Genomic DNA, 18,494 nt, shown 5'->3' with positions numbered 1-18,494 from the left:
ATCGAAATTGCTTTGCTGTAGTCAGAGGAATAGTATATTGGCACTTTTCGGCAACTAAATGGGCCATTTAGAATTTCGACAAATATATAATAATAACACCACTACTTTGTGATTACCTTCCAAATTAATTAATTAATAGAAAGGATAATGTGGAATATATATATATATATAATCATCTATATATGTGTCTGTGTTTCTATATGATCTTACAAAGGGAACTTTATGTATTTAATCTTCATTCAGTAATGGCAATATATCTTATTAGTCAAGGACATTTTCTTGCAATATATATCCATTTAATGAGCAATAAATATCGATATAGAAAGCTAACATTGATGTTTCTTAAACTAAATTTAAGATTTATGGGAAGATAATCAGTGAGTGAGTACCTTTATATGTACCTGCCCCATTGGCCAGCTGTTGTCAATGGGAAATTGGAAACTTCAGCTAGCCATACATTATACGGCAATGATTTAGAATTAAGTACCACTATTTTAGGAAAAATGAATATATTGATTCTGTAAAATAAAGATTTTAAAACCAAGCATGATTATTTCAAGTGGTTCGGCGGTTGTTTTTCTTAAATAAAATTTCGAGTTTAAGTATTGTGAATAGTGAAAATTTATGTCAGGAGAGTTTTACCCTCTTAGTGGCCCGATCTGGCTCGAACTAAATTAGTCGGGATTCGCTAGGTTTTTAGGTAACAAGGTATATATATATATTTTAAAAAAGCTATTATGCATGGCATGTCGATCATTATATCAATTGCAATATTTTGTTGAATAAGTCTAAAATTATTCCATACCTTTTTTTTCGATGTGAATCATGATATCCGAAAGTCCAATTAAGCCCCGGCTAATCCAGTCGAGCATGGTCAGCTCACTAAGGGGTAAAACTCTATCAGCGTGGATTTTTTCCATTCATAAGACTCGAACTTGAGACTTTATTTGAAGGAAACAAACGTTGAATCGCTTGAATCAACCCATATTCGTTAAAATTATTTGATACCTTTAAAAAACCAGTTCCTTGCGTCTTATACCATATATATGAGCACTTTCTTGTACATGCTTATACATGAATTCCACCATGAAAAGCTTCTTAACTATAATTAGAAGTCTCGCTAAACCCTAATTATTCTAATTCTCCTTCAGAAAGCTTTAAGCTCAGAAACTGCTATTTCAACAAGCTTACCAAGCAAATTCACTTTACAGAATTTGGACCTTAAACAGAAGAATTTCGAATACCATTTTCGACTTTTCCCTAGTTATTTACATGGTCGTATACAAGCAGGTAGATATAGATATAGATATTGATGGATGTAGTCATTGATATAATACGTTACGTGTATGTGTTTCTCACAATCTTTGGTCTTTTGATCCGCGCATTAATTAAGATATGGCCCTACTATGTATATACACAATGGCAATGAACATACATTTCATAATCTCTTTTCAGTATTTCGCCTACCAGTTTCAATTCGACCAAACATTAATTACAAAGAAATTAATTAAACTAGTCTCTTGATTATGAGGCCTCACATACATGTTCTGGCAACCCCGTTTAGCTAGGGTTACGGTAGCTAGCTTTCTTGCAGCGGTGCGCGTGGACCCGGCCGGCCTAAAAGTAGGGAAGAGGGAAGCTTGGCAGAAGGCATTCTCATTTACAGGAAAAGGGGGAAATTAAATTCGGGGCCTACAGCGGGGAATAATGGAAATTTCACAGACCAGATTTTCGAAGCTATTGTTCAAAACCGCATATATCGGTCCTCAGTGTTTCGAATTTTCGAAAATCAAATCGGCCTAGAGTAGTGATCAACAATGGATGATCGCTTCAAATTTACATATGTCATTAATGGGACTTGGCATTATCATGTGTAAGGTATTTCTTTAGATTATCATCAAGATATAATATGCTGTAAGTAATATTGTGAAATCAGCAAACCCCAAGAAATTTAGTTGGTGACTGAGGAGGAGCTAATGTATCTACCGATTCTAGGTTCGAAATTTCTTGGGGGTCATTGGAGCGCCTTTAATATGACTACCCACTCCGTGCGTCGTTGATGGTTCATGAAACCTCGGGGAATTAATTGGGCAAAGTCCGAATATTCCCGGATGCAGGGAAAAAAAAAAAGAGAAGAAAAAAAAAATATCAGCAAGAACTTAGCTTATATGCCTTGATCATGAAGCTGCCAGCTAGCTTTTTGGATGGGTACTAACCCACTCGAAATTATTGGCACGGTATCTCCCCAGATGTCGAACCCCTCATTGAGTGGCGCCGCATTTCCCACTTCTATGCTTAGAGAAAAAAGTCGCATGGAAGCGTCAACATTAATATTTTATACAGTTATTATTAATGAAAATATTTCTTTGCGTATCTTAAAGAACACGTTAATTTAGCCAATCACAATGATGCGATTCAATAGCAAAATTGAGTTTTCAATAGCATACTTTACTTATAGTGCAAGATTTTAAAATTAACTGAAAGTATCTTGTACGTACATCATAAAGAGATATCGAATGGTAAAAGAGATCGTTAATCATTAGTTAAAAAGTGTCGAGTTTGACTTTTTTGGTGATGTGGCACTAAGTAATTCTCACGAATATATATGCTAGTTCTAATGGTAAATGATCTGCTTGGAATGACTTGGAGAGGAATTATAAATATGCCTCAAATCACGAACATTATAAAAAGCATAAGAATACTCAACGTAGGAGAACGACTAGTATGAAATGAACCGTATGAACTTGGTAGCGTTAAGAGATCAGCCAGAGCACCCCGATCGATAGTCCCCGAGTTGATGGCACCAAGACGAGGTAATTCGATGCATCTGTGCCTGAACTCTAATTACCAGAATTCCCGTCTATATTTATCGTATGTACGTATGGTGAACCCCCCCCCCCCCCTACCTATATACTAAGCAAGTGAAAATAGCCAATTTATCCTAAATAATAGGTAAGGACCAATGTAATCGTGCCATGTCCGAGTTTGTCAGTCTAATATGAAACCCTAATCCCAAGTCACAGCTAACATACATGGGGCTTATTGAAGTCCTCGGATTGCCCTGGAGTCCCATCCCATATTGAATGATCTGAATCAAACGTTCAACGAGCCACCTTCCCCTTCAGGCCCATATTGCGTGAGCCGGCACGACTTCCACCCCTATGTATACCATCGATCGTCACTGTGACTATGTACAAGAAGAAGAGGCCGCGTGCTCTACGAGCTCCGAGCTACAAGAAGAAGAGGCCGCGCAGTCTTTACCTCTCAAGTAATGGAATGAAGCTCAAAAGGTTTTTACGGTCCCCGTAATGTTATTTCTTCTTCGTAAAACTCAATATGGTGTCTTTGCTTCCACTTCGTGGTTTGGGGGGGGGGGGGGGGGGGGGGGGGGGGGGCGGGGTTGTGAAAATCAACTTTGGCTTCATCTTTCTGAAAAAATTTCTGACAGTTTTTTACCCAACAGATTAGAGAGAGAGAGAGAGAGAGAGAGAGAGAAAAATAATAAAAAAAAACTCTCGTCCCCACCACATGTGAATCCCTGACAATTACAGTACCATAGTAGATTGTAATTAGTACGAGAGTAGATTTTGAAGCAAAACACGAGTATTGATGTTTCTAAGGAGGGCATAGGTGTTAAAAGTGAAAATCGAATCCAAATTCTCTTTGATTTCAAGTCAATATTTGACTAACCGAATGTTAACTCGGTTGGTTTTGAAATTATATACTTGGAGATTTATCTTTTGTACAGAAGTTACGTGGATATATAATTATACGTATATATATATATATATAATAGATTACATAAATTATTATAGTTATATGTGTACATATAATGCATGAGATTGATGATGGACTGACGAAAACAACTCAGCTAAATAAATTGTAGACGAGCGAAATCATTTTCCTTTCTGATGATGTTAACCCCACGGAGACAGAGACAGACAGTGGATGAGTCAAAGATCGATTATCGTTGACCGGGCCCCACCGACTGAACCTCAGATCTATGATCGACCAATCTGGGACCGTTCATCCTCCCTCCTGCGACAGATCCAACCGTCCGTCCCCGCTCTGCTGCAGCAGCTTCAGCAGCTGGGCCCCTTTCCTCCTGCACCTGGCGCTGCAGTCCCCCTGCAGGGCCAGCACCACCGCCCGCGCCACCTCCTTCGGCGGCGCCACGGCCGCCAACCCCTCCTCCCCGCCGCCCCCGAATATCACCGCCATCACCCCGATCGCGTGCTCCCGCCCCCGCCCCTCCATCCTCGCCATCATTGCCACCATCACGGGCACTGCGAGCGCGTGGGCACGGACCTCCGCCGCCCCCTCTGCCACCGTGCACATGAGCTCCAGCGCCGCGAGGGCGCGCTCCGCCGACGTTACGTCCAGCTCCATGGCCAGCTCCACGACCGCCCCGACCGCGCCGACCTCCACCGCCACGCGGCGGTTGTCTCCCGCCAAGCAGAGCGCGAATAGGATCTTGGTGGCGGGCTTCGCGCTGGGCTTGGTGCGCATGCAGTTGACGATGCGGCGCATGAGCTCGGCGGGGCAGGGGGGCTCCGGGGGCGGGTTGGGGATGAGGGAGCGCTCGAGGAGGTGGAGGGCGGAGAGGCGGTCGGGGTCCGGGGAGCCGGGAGAGAGCTGGAGCTCGGCGAGGTGGAAGACTTCTTGGAGGTTGGCGGCGGATATGGGCGGCGGGAGAGGGAGAGGCGGGGGAGGAGGCCGGGTGGGTGGTGATGGGCGGAGGGGGGAGGTGGGGAGGGGGAACTTCCACTGGGTGAAGGACTGGGAGGTGGAGGCGGAGGAGGATGACGATGATGACGAAGAGGAAGGCTTCGTGCCGGTGGTTGTAGGAGGAGGTGGGGGCGGAGGTGGCGGTGGAGGGGAAGGAGTGGTGGGCGGAGGAGGTGCCGCCTGGGGGTGGTGGGAAGGGGAGGGGGAAGGGGAAGGGGAGAGGGGCAGGGGAGGTGGGGTGGGGGCGGCCGGGGGGCTTGGGGAGGGTGGTTGGGGGGTGGCACAGTGGCGGAAGAAGGCGCAGGAGAAGAGGGTCCTCGGCGGAGGCTTCAGCTTGGAGTGGTGGTTGGTTTTCATGGCTGCCTTGCCTGCCTGCCTGCCTTGGAAATGGAGGGAAGAATGGAATGGGGTCAATTGAGAAGGGCAGAAGACAAGGTGGGCAGAGTCAATTTATTTTTCCCTTTATTATATTTATTTATTTATTTATTTTTGCAATAAATTGAGTTTTTTTTTTCACCTTATATTCAGAAACTCAAAAAATATTGATTAATTCAATTAGAGCCGAGTTGGCTAGTTAAGAGATAAACTTCTATCAACATAAATTTTTTCTATTAATAAGACTCGAATTCAAGACTTTATTTAAGGAAAACAAGCGCTGAAATACTTGAATAAACTTTCATTAATATATATTTTTTCTTTTCTTTTTGGATATATAAATAATTAATTGCATTATAAGAAAAAACAATTGAGGAACAAAACAATCTTCTATCTTGTGCTGGGATTAACTGGGAAAAAATTAGTACTTCTCAGCGAAAATGATTACATTAAATTGAAAATAAAAAGGCACATGAAAATAATGGTACAAATATACGAGAGAAAAGAGAGAGAGGGATGGCTCAGCTCAGTAGCCAGTACAGTAGTACTCAGAACTTTGCTGAGAACAGAGGGGTGGTCCCCGCCAAAGGTCGATCGCAGAAATAGGAGTCCAGGACAGACCGTTGTTAACATCGTCAATTTACGGCAGTAGAAATAATAACAATAATTCTAACATGACGTGTCACATTTCATGTTTCAATTCAAATATTTAGTACTTTAATTTAAGTTGTTATGATCCGTTTGATTTTACAATTATTTTTTTAAAATTTTAACTCGAACTTTAACTCTACTCACTACACAACAAAAAGGAACAAGACAAGGAGGGGGGGGGAAGAAGGGAATTTAAGGGGGAATAGGAAAGGGGGGAACGAGCAATTACTTTTTCATAATTTAATAATACAATCATTACTTTTTATCAACTATTTATTACTTTTTCACACTTTTTCCCATAATTCAACAATACAATCATTACAACTCAATTAAAATTAAAACTCAACTCTACTTAACTTCAAAATCACACACACCATAATAATGTTTTCATTACTTGTAATGAATTATACATAGTACTAAACCGTTAATCTAAAATATTAAATACTTGAATCGAAGTAAAAGTAAAAAATTGTAATAATGACATGTCTAATGACATTAAACAGTTAAACTAAAAGTACCAAATATGACTTGTTATCATGTTAGCAAATCTTTAATAATGTTAGGCGAATCTCTAATAATAAAAAAGGAGGAAGTACATATCGATACTGCTTTAGTCAGACCACTGAGTTATTATGAATATTATTGCAACGCCTTATGATAATTCTCGTCAAAATTAATCATGAGATACACATTAGTTCCTCACTATCAAAAAAGTAAAGAAAAGAGGCTACGGGTTCGCAATTTTCATCCATCAGTGCTCTTTCAGAGAATTGAAGAACGACAGCATAACATCGGAGTCACTCTTGACATATCTCACAATTCGTGGAGATAAATAACGAGCAATGTTTAGACACGATCTAAAAATCCCGATTTTACAAAATTCTTGCAACAGGCTAAGGATTGCCCCGCTGAGAGGAGAATAGTCGCTTGCTACATGCTACAAGAATTGAATATATAAGTTACAAGTTAAAAGAGCCGTATTCTATGCGAAATTCAAGGTAAAAGAATGCAGGAAGTTCAAGAAGGGAAGAACTACGGGAAAACGATGAGACATGGCCAACCTCATCTCCACTTCTCTTGGAGCTCTTTCCTCTCGGACCAAACCCACGTGACGAAGATCGCTGCAATGAGTGCTACTATCGTGATAAGAAGCAGTGCGTAACTGAAGTCCTCTGTGAGGGAGTCATAGGTCCTCGAGGGCGCGAGACGGGTGAAGAAGATATCGACACCATATGAGAAGACGAGGGTTGTAGACTCCAGCTTTGCAGGTACAGTTACTATGCCTCGGAGCCCTTCAACTTTAAGGGCATGTGTCACGTAAGACTGCACTCAGAGGGAAGAAAAAGAGGAGAATGGATCAGTGTAAACGGATAGTCTTGCACCAAACTGGGCCCTAACCGCGTCTCATGCAACCTGAGACCCGCTTAGTTATCAGCTTACACAGCATGAAAGAGGAGGAACGGGCTAAGGTTCTGGACCTTCTGGAAGAAATAGGCCAATTTACCTAGACTTTTCTCGCACTATAAACGGCACAAGCACTACTTTCTATTACGATACTATGGGCAATATTTGTGCAGTCTGAAAAGAATATAATAACAGACCTGAGGTATAATTGGTAATGAGTCTGTAAGAGGTATAACTCCCTCCTCTTTCTCGGCTTGTGAAGGATTAAGTGAACGACGGGGATCCAAATAACGCTTGTCCAAAGCCAAAACCTGTAATATCCAGATCCAAAATGTAACTGTTGGACATTTTATTATCGAACTGCGCTTTCAAGAAGCTTGTCTAGTTTAAGAATCTTAGACCAACCTGATCGCTGATAGTACCAATGAGCAGCTGCTTCGAAGTTATGCCCTTGGCAGTTAAGGTCACTGTTATAGCTTTCACTGAATGAGTGAAAAAGTAGGACTGTGACTTTGCTACAACCTCTGGTCGAGAGTAAGAAGATGTGGGTGAAGTGAGATTATGCTTTCCCACAACGAGCTTCAGGACATCTTTGTTGTCCTGTGCAAATCAATATATAGTATATTAGAATCAAATAAAGATCACAATAGTTTGGTAAAGCTACATCTTCCAACGACATCAACTTACTGCCCGAGACTGGTCATATATCTCGATGACAGACATCTCATATCTATGGGCTCTGAGATTGAAGTAGTGGTAGACAACCCAGTTCTCACTGAAAACCTAGAGAGAGAGAGAGAGAGAGAGGATATGCATAAGGAAAAGTCAGCCATTATGACACCAAAAAATTAAGAAGTTAAATTCTTTCTTCTCTGTCTTGAAACAAAAAGTGAACAGAAGTAGGAAATCTTACAGCGTGTACTGGTGCTTGACAGCCCTGATGAGTCATACGCTGCAAAATACGGCCTGTTATGGTATCAATAAGATAGACTACCAAAAATGACTCATCTGGGATGGCCGATCCGATCTCATGGCTTGCTTTTGGGGAAGCTGTTGCCACAAAAAGAAGATTCTTCGATATGTATTTATACATCAATTCTTGTTCAGCCATTACCTTTGCCTGAGTGTGAACCACCTAGAAAATCCACGATAGCAAAAATATAGAACATGAGTAATATATGCAGAAGCACAGCCTGCTCAATATATACATACATATATATATATACATATATCCTCCTCAATCTAAAGCAACAAAAAGCTTCAATTCCTATTATTCTCCTTGAATAAGAATTTCAAAATTCCTCCTTGTTTGGAATTTTGGAATTATATCTCAATAAAAAAATCAACGCAAAGGTGCTATACCTCATTTAATTTTTGGGTGACTGTTGAAACAATCTTCTCTGATTTCCCAGGAAATACAACTGACCACAAGTCCCTGGGTTCAAAGCAGTAGTCACCTGCATCCTCATGAACGCAGGTTCTCTTTATCGCATATCCCCGGATAATGCTCTTGTCGGCTTCAACAGAGTACCAATAAATGTTTGAACGCTCCTGTTGAAAGATACTGAGAGCCTCCCGAGATCGTGGGTACAAGTGTACACGCTGTTTAGCATCTATCAGTAGGTGCAAACGCTGTTCTGTTGAATCTGTGAATGGGAGGGGAATAACTTGCAACACTGAATGAACAGGACCCACAGATTTAATCTCAGATCCTGTATATGCATCAACAAAAGAGAGAATTCCCGGAGCATCCAGGTTCTGTTGACATCTGCCAACAACAAGAACAGATGGATTTTCATCCATTGCATGGTGATGGGGAACCTGCCAAGTATAAATACGAAGGCCGGTTGGATGTTCACAAGCCTCAGATTTACGCAGAGATTCCAACAGTCGAGACCAGATTATGCGTCCATCTCCAGTGTGTAAGGCAAAAAGTTTGCCACCCCGAGTAAGTACTATGAGCAATTTACGAAAGCCATTGTGGTCTCTAGTCATTTTGCTCTTCTCAGAACTCTTCAGCCTCATCCCTTGGATTACTACCATATCTTCAGGGCTTGCAAGCATCAATGTTCCCTTGAGCTTCAGAATATGCCCCTTTCAAGGAGAATGTAAAAAAGAAGACAGCATAAGATGATGGCATATTCCAGAATATACAGAAAACTGTACTGGACCCTAATTATGAAAACACTGTTTAAATTTAAGAGTAGAAAAAAAAAGGAAGGAAAAATTATTATGTTAAAACATGACACCCCACAAAAACGAGACTTTGAGATCGATAAGAACATCATAGATGCAAATTGAATACCTTGAGCCACTCAAAAAGGTTTTGCTCTACTTTTGACACAGAAACACCATCTTTCTCCACAGGTAGTTCGGATGTTGTCACATCTAAAATTGACGCGAGCCCGTCCTCCCTACCCCATACAATCTCACCCTGCTGTACTAATAGAAGTGAATGATCTTCCATAACAACTAATGCCCTAAAACCATGTGATCTGTCTGTCCGGATATAGTTGTTTATAAAGACCTTCCGGACAAATCCTCTCTGGTGGTCCATATTGATGGTCTCCTTGAGCAAATTAGTATTCCAGTCGTTGCCAAGCTTGACAGTGAATTCGACCTTATTATCTACCTGTTGAACAAGACCAACAGCATGCCGACCATCTGAGACTGATAAGGCGTCACTAATAGCTGCTGCACTGTTGATTTTTTCCAAAACATCCAACTTGCCATCATTACTGATACTTATGAATGTTATGAGCTTATTAGCTTTAAGCGCAAACATTCTGCCAAGCTTCAACGCTAATATCTCCACTGGTCCAGCAAAATCACCAACGAGATTGGAAATAGGCTTCTCATTAATGCTAAGTCCTCCACCTTGGAAACTTATTGTTATCAAATGGGACATGGCTGCGTCCAAAGCCACAAGCACATCATCTGAAACAAGTAACGTATTCCCAGAAAAACCACCAGCAAAACTTGCGGTGTCATGGTGCATCACCTCTCCATTTTTCCCATTTATTTGATACGCATCAAAACTGGAAGAACCAACAAAACCTAAAACATAAACCACATCTCTTCCAGGGGACTGAATAATCTGTTGAACCTCAAAGCTGTGTAAAAGACATGGACATAAAACGTCAAACGTGAAGGTGGATTTAGTGAAGATCGCAGAAATTTGATGCAATAAATTCCAGGAAGTCAAACCTTGCATCAGCAAAATCTTTCTTCCAAAGCACCTCACCGTCTGCGCTTGAAACAGCAACTAGACAACCTTCACCGAAAGCTAGAATTGTGTTGTCCTTGTCAACTTTAGAATTTGTCTGACAAATATTATAGCCAAAGAATCTTTAGAAACCATGAAGTTTACCAAGTAACAAACATATACACCATCAGCAAGAAGCATTACAGAGAAAAAAAAAAGAAAGAATAAAAAAAAAAACACTCAAGCTAAAAATCAGAGGATGCAGTGAGTTGAATGCACATTTTATCCAAAAACATGTCCACAAATAAACACCAAGGAGGCTTGGCACAAAAGCACATGAGATAACAGATTAGCTACTTGACCAAAAAATCTCCTCATGATGGAAGATAAATAAATAAAAAAAGGTAGTTAGAAACCTCCAACTAGATTCGAAATTGATGCAAAAGCATAAAAAGATTAATGAAGAAATAAATAATAGATTCAATTACATATAGGACATCCATTACCCCTGATAACAACAATGACTTTGAGGACTTTGAGCCACGAATAAAAGTTTCCCAGACCATCAGCCCATCTGGTAGATTCCATGCTCTAATAGTACTCCCATCCGATGATAGGGTAATCACAACTGGTAAATAACAAAAGCAAAAAAGCCTTTAGGGAATAAATTGAAGAATTTCAATATGACTTTACGTGTAATTCGACAGAAGAACTTCTTAGAGAAAATAAGCTTAAAAATGTCCACAAAAATTAAAAGCACCTAATGCCTGTTAATAATGATTGGGAACAAATCTTCGTTTTAGTAAAGGACAGTACAGAGCAAATCACGAACAAAACTAAAAATAAAGAAATTGAGAAATGGTTGGCATGATAACAAAGTACTTAGCCAAAAACTTTAGTTAAGAAATACACAGGTCATACAAAAAGAAGGCAAAGATAAAACATGAACATTTAAGGATGCGATGACATTACATTTTCCAAGCGCAACATCAATTGCATCCACAACATCATTGGCCCCGAGAACACGTCTCCAAACTGCAAATATCCACCATGTATTAGCAAGTGCAGATTTGAGAAACAGCAATATATCAGCTACTGAATGGAAGTTAGTGTTACACTATTAACTATCTGGCAATAGCTTCAGCATTCTTTCTCAAAAGGTACATAGAACTATAATTTGGCTATAGCATTTATTTGCCATGGAACTCTACTATAAATACATAAAATTATGAAGATCCCAGCTGGAAAAGCTTCTCACAGGCAAGAAAACTCACAAATATCCCCGTGCCGTAGATCAAGTGAGGCAATAACATTCTCTTCGGTCGACACCACGACACGCTTCCGTCCAGACCTCTGTGTATGGAAAACTGCATGCTTCACCTTGCCAATGTACTTCTGATGCCTATGATTATTATATCGCAAAATATGTAAAAAAAACAAAGATGTTCACTCAATGAGTCAGATTAATTAACACATATTATTTAAAAAAAAAAAAAGCACAGGGCACTCATTTAATCATAATTAAGCGATGAAACTAAGAGCAAACGAGATTTATAGAATAGAAGCGCCTTAACCCACTCGACAATAAACAAATGGCACAATCTTCACAAATCCCAGCTGACACAGTGAACGAATTCCTATGGCTGTAGAGGTGTTTGTTTTCCATATTAGCATTTTATTCATTCTCACTGCATCCTCATCTTACATTGACATCGGCAATTGAATGAAAATTGAATGAAACAATCTCAAAGCCTTCAACTTTTTCTTCATAGTTGTGTTTGCAAACAAATAAAACAGATAGGCAAAGGCAGTAGTCAAGAACTGTTCATCAGATTGCATACCAAAGGACTCCCAACTTCTTTTCTAATTCAAATTCAAAACATGTCAACACATACAATAAATCAAAGAGGAAAGGCAGCAATTCAGAACTCCCATGGCAGGAATATAGACATCGCGATCAATTGCACAACCGAACAAACTTCCTGATCCTATGCAGGCTCACCGTTTCCTCAACGTTCACTCGCAGAACAGTAAAAAACTCTGATCGAATTGCCTATAAGAAAATCTCACATCAAACCTACTACTTTCATCCTAATTCAGTAAGAAACAAGCAAACCAAAGTTAGAAAACGGCAGGACTGGAACAATTTCGGCCACTGGAGTGGGGGCGCAGTAACCAGAATCGAACAATCTGTTTCTGCTATCGAGAAGCTCGTTCGGGAACCATAGGAAAGAACTGAGAGATAATATGATTGGAAACTGACCAGTCCATGAGGCCGACCTGGTCCTCGTAGAGGGAGGAGCCGAGGGGAGCGGCCGATAAGAAGAGCAGCAGGAACACGGCCAAAATCCGAGCCGCCATGGCTGGTAGGGGGCGATCAAGCTCTTCCCCTCTCTCTGTCTCCGTCTTCGGGTCTGCCGCCACTGACGGATCTGAGAACTGAGAAGTCGAAGTTAGTCGGACGAGATGAACTGTGAGTTTTAGTTAAATTACGGAAAAGCCGGCGAGTGAGATGGTTCGGGCAGGTTTGTAGTGGGCTGGGCCCAAAAGCCCATGAAGTTCCTAGCCCATGATGATCTATGGCGTCGTTTGCGATGCGCGGTTGCTTTACGGGCAAGGAAGCCGGCTGTCCGAGCTCGTACAGCGGGTGGAATTCGGTCCCGATGTTACTTCGTGTAAAGGAGTTCATGAACGTAGTTGAGTATACGTTCGATTATTTACTTTGAGATATTCTTCGGGCTTCTGGTCATGTTAAATCTCGAGCTCGATATTGAGCGTCAACTTGAGCTCGATCTTAGGTTCGGTGTAATTCGTTCGTCAACGTTGTTGGGAACCTTGCTAATAATTTTTATTTTATTTTATTTGTTTTCTAAATTAATTTTCATTTTTTATTATAATTGATGAAGAGAATGAAGTACACCTCACTTCATTCCTTAGTCCATCTCTTCCTTTTTCATCACCCAATCCCCCATTTTTTATGACATCAATCCCTCATTTCCTTCCCATACCATCCACGCATCAAATAACCTTAATGGTGCCCAACTTGGACCTCATCCTCCTCTCCTTCCTCTACGGCGCCTTCCTCTCCTGCATCCTCCTGCTCCTGGCCGCTGCGGCCCTCTTCAGCCTCCTCCTCGCCTTCGCCTCGACTCTCCTCTCTATCGTCGTGTTCGACATGTATGATGTGTCCTCGATACTCGGACGGGGTCTCGGGTCTGCCAAGGCCGATCTTGAGCTCGGCTCTGTCCTCCTCCTCTACCTGGCGATGCATTTTGCAGTGCCGGCTGTTCTCTCTTCCAGACCTCTCATTGAACAGAGGGTTGCCGAGCTGAAGGAAATCGCGCAGCGTGTCATGAATCATTATCATGTGTTGTAATAACTTACAATAATCGTAGATACATCCGAGTCGGAACCATTCTTTATTAACTGGTGCATGCTCAGGTTTAGGATATTCACGATGATAAATCTAATTTGTTCTTAGCCATCATAATAATACCCGGCGAAGATGTAATAATTCCTCTTTGGTGCATACTCAGCATGACATATGTAACGTCTTTCTATGAATAATGCGACCATAATTCATGGACTTCCAAGGATCATACTAAATTCTTAAACCAAGTCGAGCTGACATTAATTACGTACTATCTCGATTTTTATTCAAACTTGATCGACTTTTGATTCTTAGCTTACAACTCGAACAAAACTTCATCGAAAAACAAAATTATCGATATAAAAAAGCTGGAGCTTAGACGGTGAATTTACCTAAAGAAAATTAAATTGTGTTTCTATCTTTTTATGAAAAAATTGTGCTTCGTTAGGCTTGCAAGATTGGCAAGCAAAGTACGTCTGAGCTCGAGCAGTTCCTGGGCAGCTTGATCAGTCCATATAGCCGTGGACTGTATGAACTGCAGACCAGACCCAGGGCATATTAGAACCGCATTGGACCTGTATCGTGACCCCTCAAATGTATCGATGAAGTTAGATAATCCCATTGGAAGGGAGAAAACATTCGATGCCGAAAGAGCTAATTTCACTGCATCAATATATATTCGAGATTATTGACAAGCTTCAACGAATTACAGGCTCATGGAATTATAGAAACACCGTGTTCTATTCAAGCTCTACTCAGGGGTATGCTATCATCGTCTTTGAAAATTTCTCGACCTGGTTTGAATTGGAAGGGTAAAGATTTGTAGCATATTGTCTTTCCGTTTCTATGTTACAAGCCATGACCCGCGCTACCCGCACACTGAATATAATATCAATTTGCAAAATTAATTCACATTAAAGAGGGTGTTCTATAATATATACTGCTTGTATCTATATTTTGAAACTAGTTATTGACCCTGTACATTGTACGGGTTTTGCAAAGAAAAATTTATTATGGCGATAGTGATTTTAGTTCATATTAATATATAGAAAATTTGTTCTTATACTATGTAAACTTTAATATGGTAAATTTTAAACTTACGCTAGATAATGTAATTCAGGAGCTCATAAGCAAGTAATTCATATAAAATATATCATAGATAATCCCAATTATCAATTTAATATGTCCCAAGTACTCTATTTCGGATCCAGGAAACAAAAATCTTAAAAATTCAAAATTCCTAGATTTAGTTAATGAGATAATGATAATAATAAAATCTATAAATTTCTAAAGTAAAGCTCATTGTTGTCTTATTTTCCCTCATATTTCATATATTAACTTTTCTTAATATGAATAATTTTGGATAAAATGATCAATCATTTCGTTGAGAATTTTACTTAATTTAACTTTTATAAGGATAACAATGATTGTTAAAACTAATAAAGTAAGGTTTAATAGAATTTTAAATAATTCTTAATTTCCTCAAAATTATATTGTATATTTATCTATTAATAAAATAATAATAAGTGATTGACATCCTTCTTGAATATTTCTTTGGAAATATTTTCTTTAATTACAACAATAATAATAATTATTATTGTAATTTGATTTCAATATAGCATACAAATTTATTAAAATATTTACTATTTTACACTTATTTGTTAGGTTGTAGTGTATGCTATCAAATAACAAAAGAGAATAGAATCCTTTTTTTAATATTTCCTTGGATATACGTTTTTTAATTGCAATTATAGTTATAGTTATTATTATTATTATTTAATTTATATACAACATACTAAATTATTAAGAAATTTACTGTTCTACCCTTATTTATTAGGATGTGGTCAGGTTTATATATTATATAGACGTGAGTATATTTAATTTTGTATTTGTAAAATTATAAGGAGAATATGGACTTGAAAAAAAAATCAGGGATCTAACTGATGCAAGTTGATGGAGCTATTTTAGATGAACATTCAAGGATCTGCTTAAAATCTCTGAATCCTTCATGTGTCTTCATATGTAATTCATATGACCCCAGTGCTTCCTTCCATGCCATTGTTTAATATGATTGCATAATAGATGTCTAATGATTACTTATGGAAACTGAAAACCTGAAAACTGTATCAAGGCCAAGCACCGACTATTGAGCTGTGTAATGAAGAAGATTTTGATCGTGCTGACTTCGCGCAGGTTGAATTGGGAGGCACGACAGATGATCCCGGTACGACGGTGTGCGCTCCTACAGCTGAAGTTGGGCTTGCTCCAGATATGGGAAAAAGAGGGATGATGGCATTAAAGGCAAGGCGAGTCATCTTCTCCCATAGACATTATTTCGCGAGAACATTGATATATAGCTGTCCCGCGTCCATTTCAGTTTATGCTTCAACAATCATAACCGATTTTTAGATTGCTGCTACACTTGGAATCTCGATGATTTAAAACCCGATACAACCCCGCTTGCTGCTGGATAGTTGCATCTGAGGTAAAATTTGTTCTTGGTATCTAATCTTATCCCAACAACGAAGATTGCCATTTCCTTCCTGTCAAAATCATGTCCCTGGAATTTTCGTTTCCGATGCAGTTATGATATCATCTGCATCAGCTGTGAATGTATGTTTTGTTCAGTTAGACGCATCGAGTAACATGGCAGCACTAGAAGTCGGCGGAGGACCGTGGTTCAACACATGGAAGGGCAAGACAAATAAACCTAAGGTGCTGAACCGTGTCGTGGGAGCACCTATTGATGTGGAAAGCATCTACGGCTTCGCCCCATTTTTTAAGCCCCCTGGCCTGTAACTATGTGGCTACAAGCTATGGCACGGTGTAAAGGAGACCGTGACTTAATGTAGATATAGAAATGAATGCTGCATGGTCTCCTCTCTGAACCACTAGACATCTGAGGACGGATGACTCGGATTGATCCTCAGTAACAACTAAATGGAATGATCGGTTTCGGCGAGTCCAGTTTTCAGAGATCAATGCCTTTGAACTTTTCTATCATCTTAAACTTCTGAAAACAATAGAGCTTCTTAAGAACAGTATTGGTCCAACGATGATTTCATTTAGCTAGTTGACCGACGGATCGGTCTTTGGTGATTTTCTAAGTATAACGCCTATCACATCTCCAATCCACAATTGCCAATGAAATCATCTGTAACTCTCACGTGTTTCTCTATATCTTCACTGCATAATAGCGAATCATCTCTTGTTGCGACAATATGCTGAATTAGAGGCATTTAATCGACAAGTAAGAACAATGAACATCGGGATATAACCCTCATAATGAGGGAAACGTCCATGAATAAAGCAGGAGATTCAATTAGATCAATAAAATTGGAGACTACAATCTCGAGATCACGCTTGTGTTTTCCAACATCTGTTATAAGACCCAACTCGAGAAGAGCCTCACAACCATCTCAATTCTCTCTATAAAACCCTAGAGATTCCAAGAGAATACCCCGAGAACTTCCCAAGAGGATTACACGTAATCTCTTGATCTCACACATGATATCTACTTACAAGGCTCATCCTGTATTTATAGATTCAAGACCCAAAACATCCTTTAAAATATATCCAAAATATCCTTAAACCCAAAATCTCTCATTTGAATAGATTCTGAGTTGTAACGAAATCGCGCTAAAACGAAAACTAAATTGCGAGATATTCTCTCTCCGCCAAACTTGCCATGGCACATTAATGTGCTCGCCATGGCATACTTTGTTGATCGTCTTTGTACTTCGTGCCATGGCACATTGGCATTTTTGCCATGGTACGATTTGCTAATTGCTTCCTTTTCTTTAGTCAAACTTCGTTCTCATTTCCAGTCTGCGGGTCTTTGAATTCTCTACTGAATACGAGACATACTTCAACATCTCTCATTTCAAATTTATGTGTTGATAATACGATGGGATGTTAGACTTCGACCATAGTCACTTACTTTTCTTTATTGCTAGCTCTTTCTTTCTCGGTTCCAAGGCAGACTCACAATTTTTTTTTTTGGGAGGGGAGGGGGGGTGTGGCCTCGAGTGATCGAGGAGTGGCCGAGCGCCACCAGTTATATCTGGATATGCCTATGACTTTTACAGTGTGTTTGGTTTTAGAATTAAGTTGAATTAAGTTTTGCTTTTAATTATGTTGTAATGATTGCGTTGTTGAATTATGAGAAAAAAATGTGAAAAAATAATGAATAGTTGAGAGAATTTAGTATTAAAAATTGAATTGAATGATTAAAAAAATTGAAGAAAAGGAAAAAGTAATAATTGTATTGTTGACTTTTGTTGTGTAGTAAGTAAAGTTAAAGTTAGAGTTAAAATTTTAAAAATCGACCCTAAAACCAAATAGACAGTTTGTATTTCCTCATACTTTTTTTTTCGCGCGTAGTATTTTATCGTACTTTATTAAGTCTGATTGGGGAGTTTTTAAGAATACTTTTCTATTGTTTTTACCTCTAATCATGTCCATAAAGAGAGTTTGTTAAGGCAAGGAGCTTTTGTTGAAAGAATAATTTACTTTAAAAGATAACAAGAATCATACTATTTTATAAGATGATTTATCATTTAGTAAGAAATTTATTTAATTTATATTAATAAGTTTTTTCAAAAAGAATGAATAATCTTATTAAAATATAAGTTTGTTACTATTTAAGAAGTATTTTATTATATGAAAAATTTATTGATAAGAGTCATGCTATTTCACTGGACATCACATTGACAGTCGGGAGACATATCACATCATCACTCTTTCCGATTGGTCTCTATA

General features: G+C 39.3%; 2 protein-coding genes across 2 annotated transcripts; both read right to left on the bottom strand.

Moving 5' to 3' along the window:
• Positions 1 to 3,778: 3,778 nt before the first annotated feature.
• LOC116188185 (formin-like protein 14) lies at positions 3,779 to 5,244 on the bottom strand. The gene has a single exon (XM_031517378.1). The coding sequence runs from the start codon at positions 5,083 to 5,085 to the stop codon at positions 4,027 to 4,029; it is 1,059 nt and encodes a 352-aa protein (XP_031373238.1). The 5' UTR covers positions 5,086 to 5,244; the 3' UTR covers positions 3,779 to 4,026.
• Positions 5,245 to 6,488: 1,244 nt separating this feature from the next.
• Positions 6,489 to 12,819, bottom strand: LOC116188183 (ER membrane protein complex subunit 1). Its single transcript, XM_031517376.1, has 12 exons — positions 12,627 to 12,819; positions 11,638 to 11,765; positions 11,336 to 11,398; positions 10,870 to 10,991; positions 10,366 to 10,481; positions 9,464 to 10,271; positions 8,521 to 9,252; positions 8,072 to 8,293; positions 7,846 to 7,941; positions 7,564 to 7,758; positions 7,356 to 7,469; positions 6,489 to 7,077 (listed from the first exon to the last, which is right to left on the bottom strand). Exons 1-12 carry the CDS (start codon positions 12,722 to 12,724, stop codon positions 6,817 to 6,819), a joined length of 2,955 nt encoding a protein of 984 aa, XP_031373236.1. The 5' UTR covers positions 12,725 to 12,819; the 3' UTR covers positions 6,489 to 6,816.
• Between the last annotated feature and the right edge of the window lie 5,675 nt (positions 12,820 to 18,494).

This window comes from Punica granatum, chromosome 8, assembly GCF_007655135.1.
Source record: "Punica granatum isolate Tunisia-2019 chromosome 8, ASM765513v2, whole genome shotgun sequence".
NCBI lineage: Eukaryota > Viridiplantae > Streptophyta > Magnoliopsida > Myrtales > Lythraceae > Punica > Punica granatum.
This window is presented reverse-complemented; position numbering and strand designations above follow the sequence as displayed.

Bases quoted from the DNA above. Each gene is read 5' to 3' on its own strand.
- LOC116188183 (XM_031517376.1), bottom strand. From the start codon at position 12,724: ATGGCGGCTCGGATTTTGGCCGTGTTCCTGCTGCTCTTCTTATCGGCC. The intron at 11,399-11,637 runs GTGAGTTTTCTT...GGATATTTGCAG, and splicing joins TCTACGGCACGGGGATATTT to TTTGGAGACGTGTTCTCGGG. The intron at 7,759-7,845 runs GTAAGTTGATGT...TGATTTGCACAG, and splicing joins TATATGACCAGTCTCGGGCA to GACAACAAAGATGTCCTGAA.
- LOC116188185 (XM_031517378.1), bottom strand. From the start codon at position 5,085: ATGAAAACCAACCACCACTCCAAGCTGAAGCCTCCGCCGAGGACCCTC.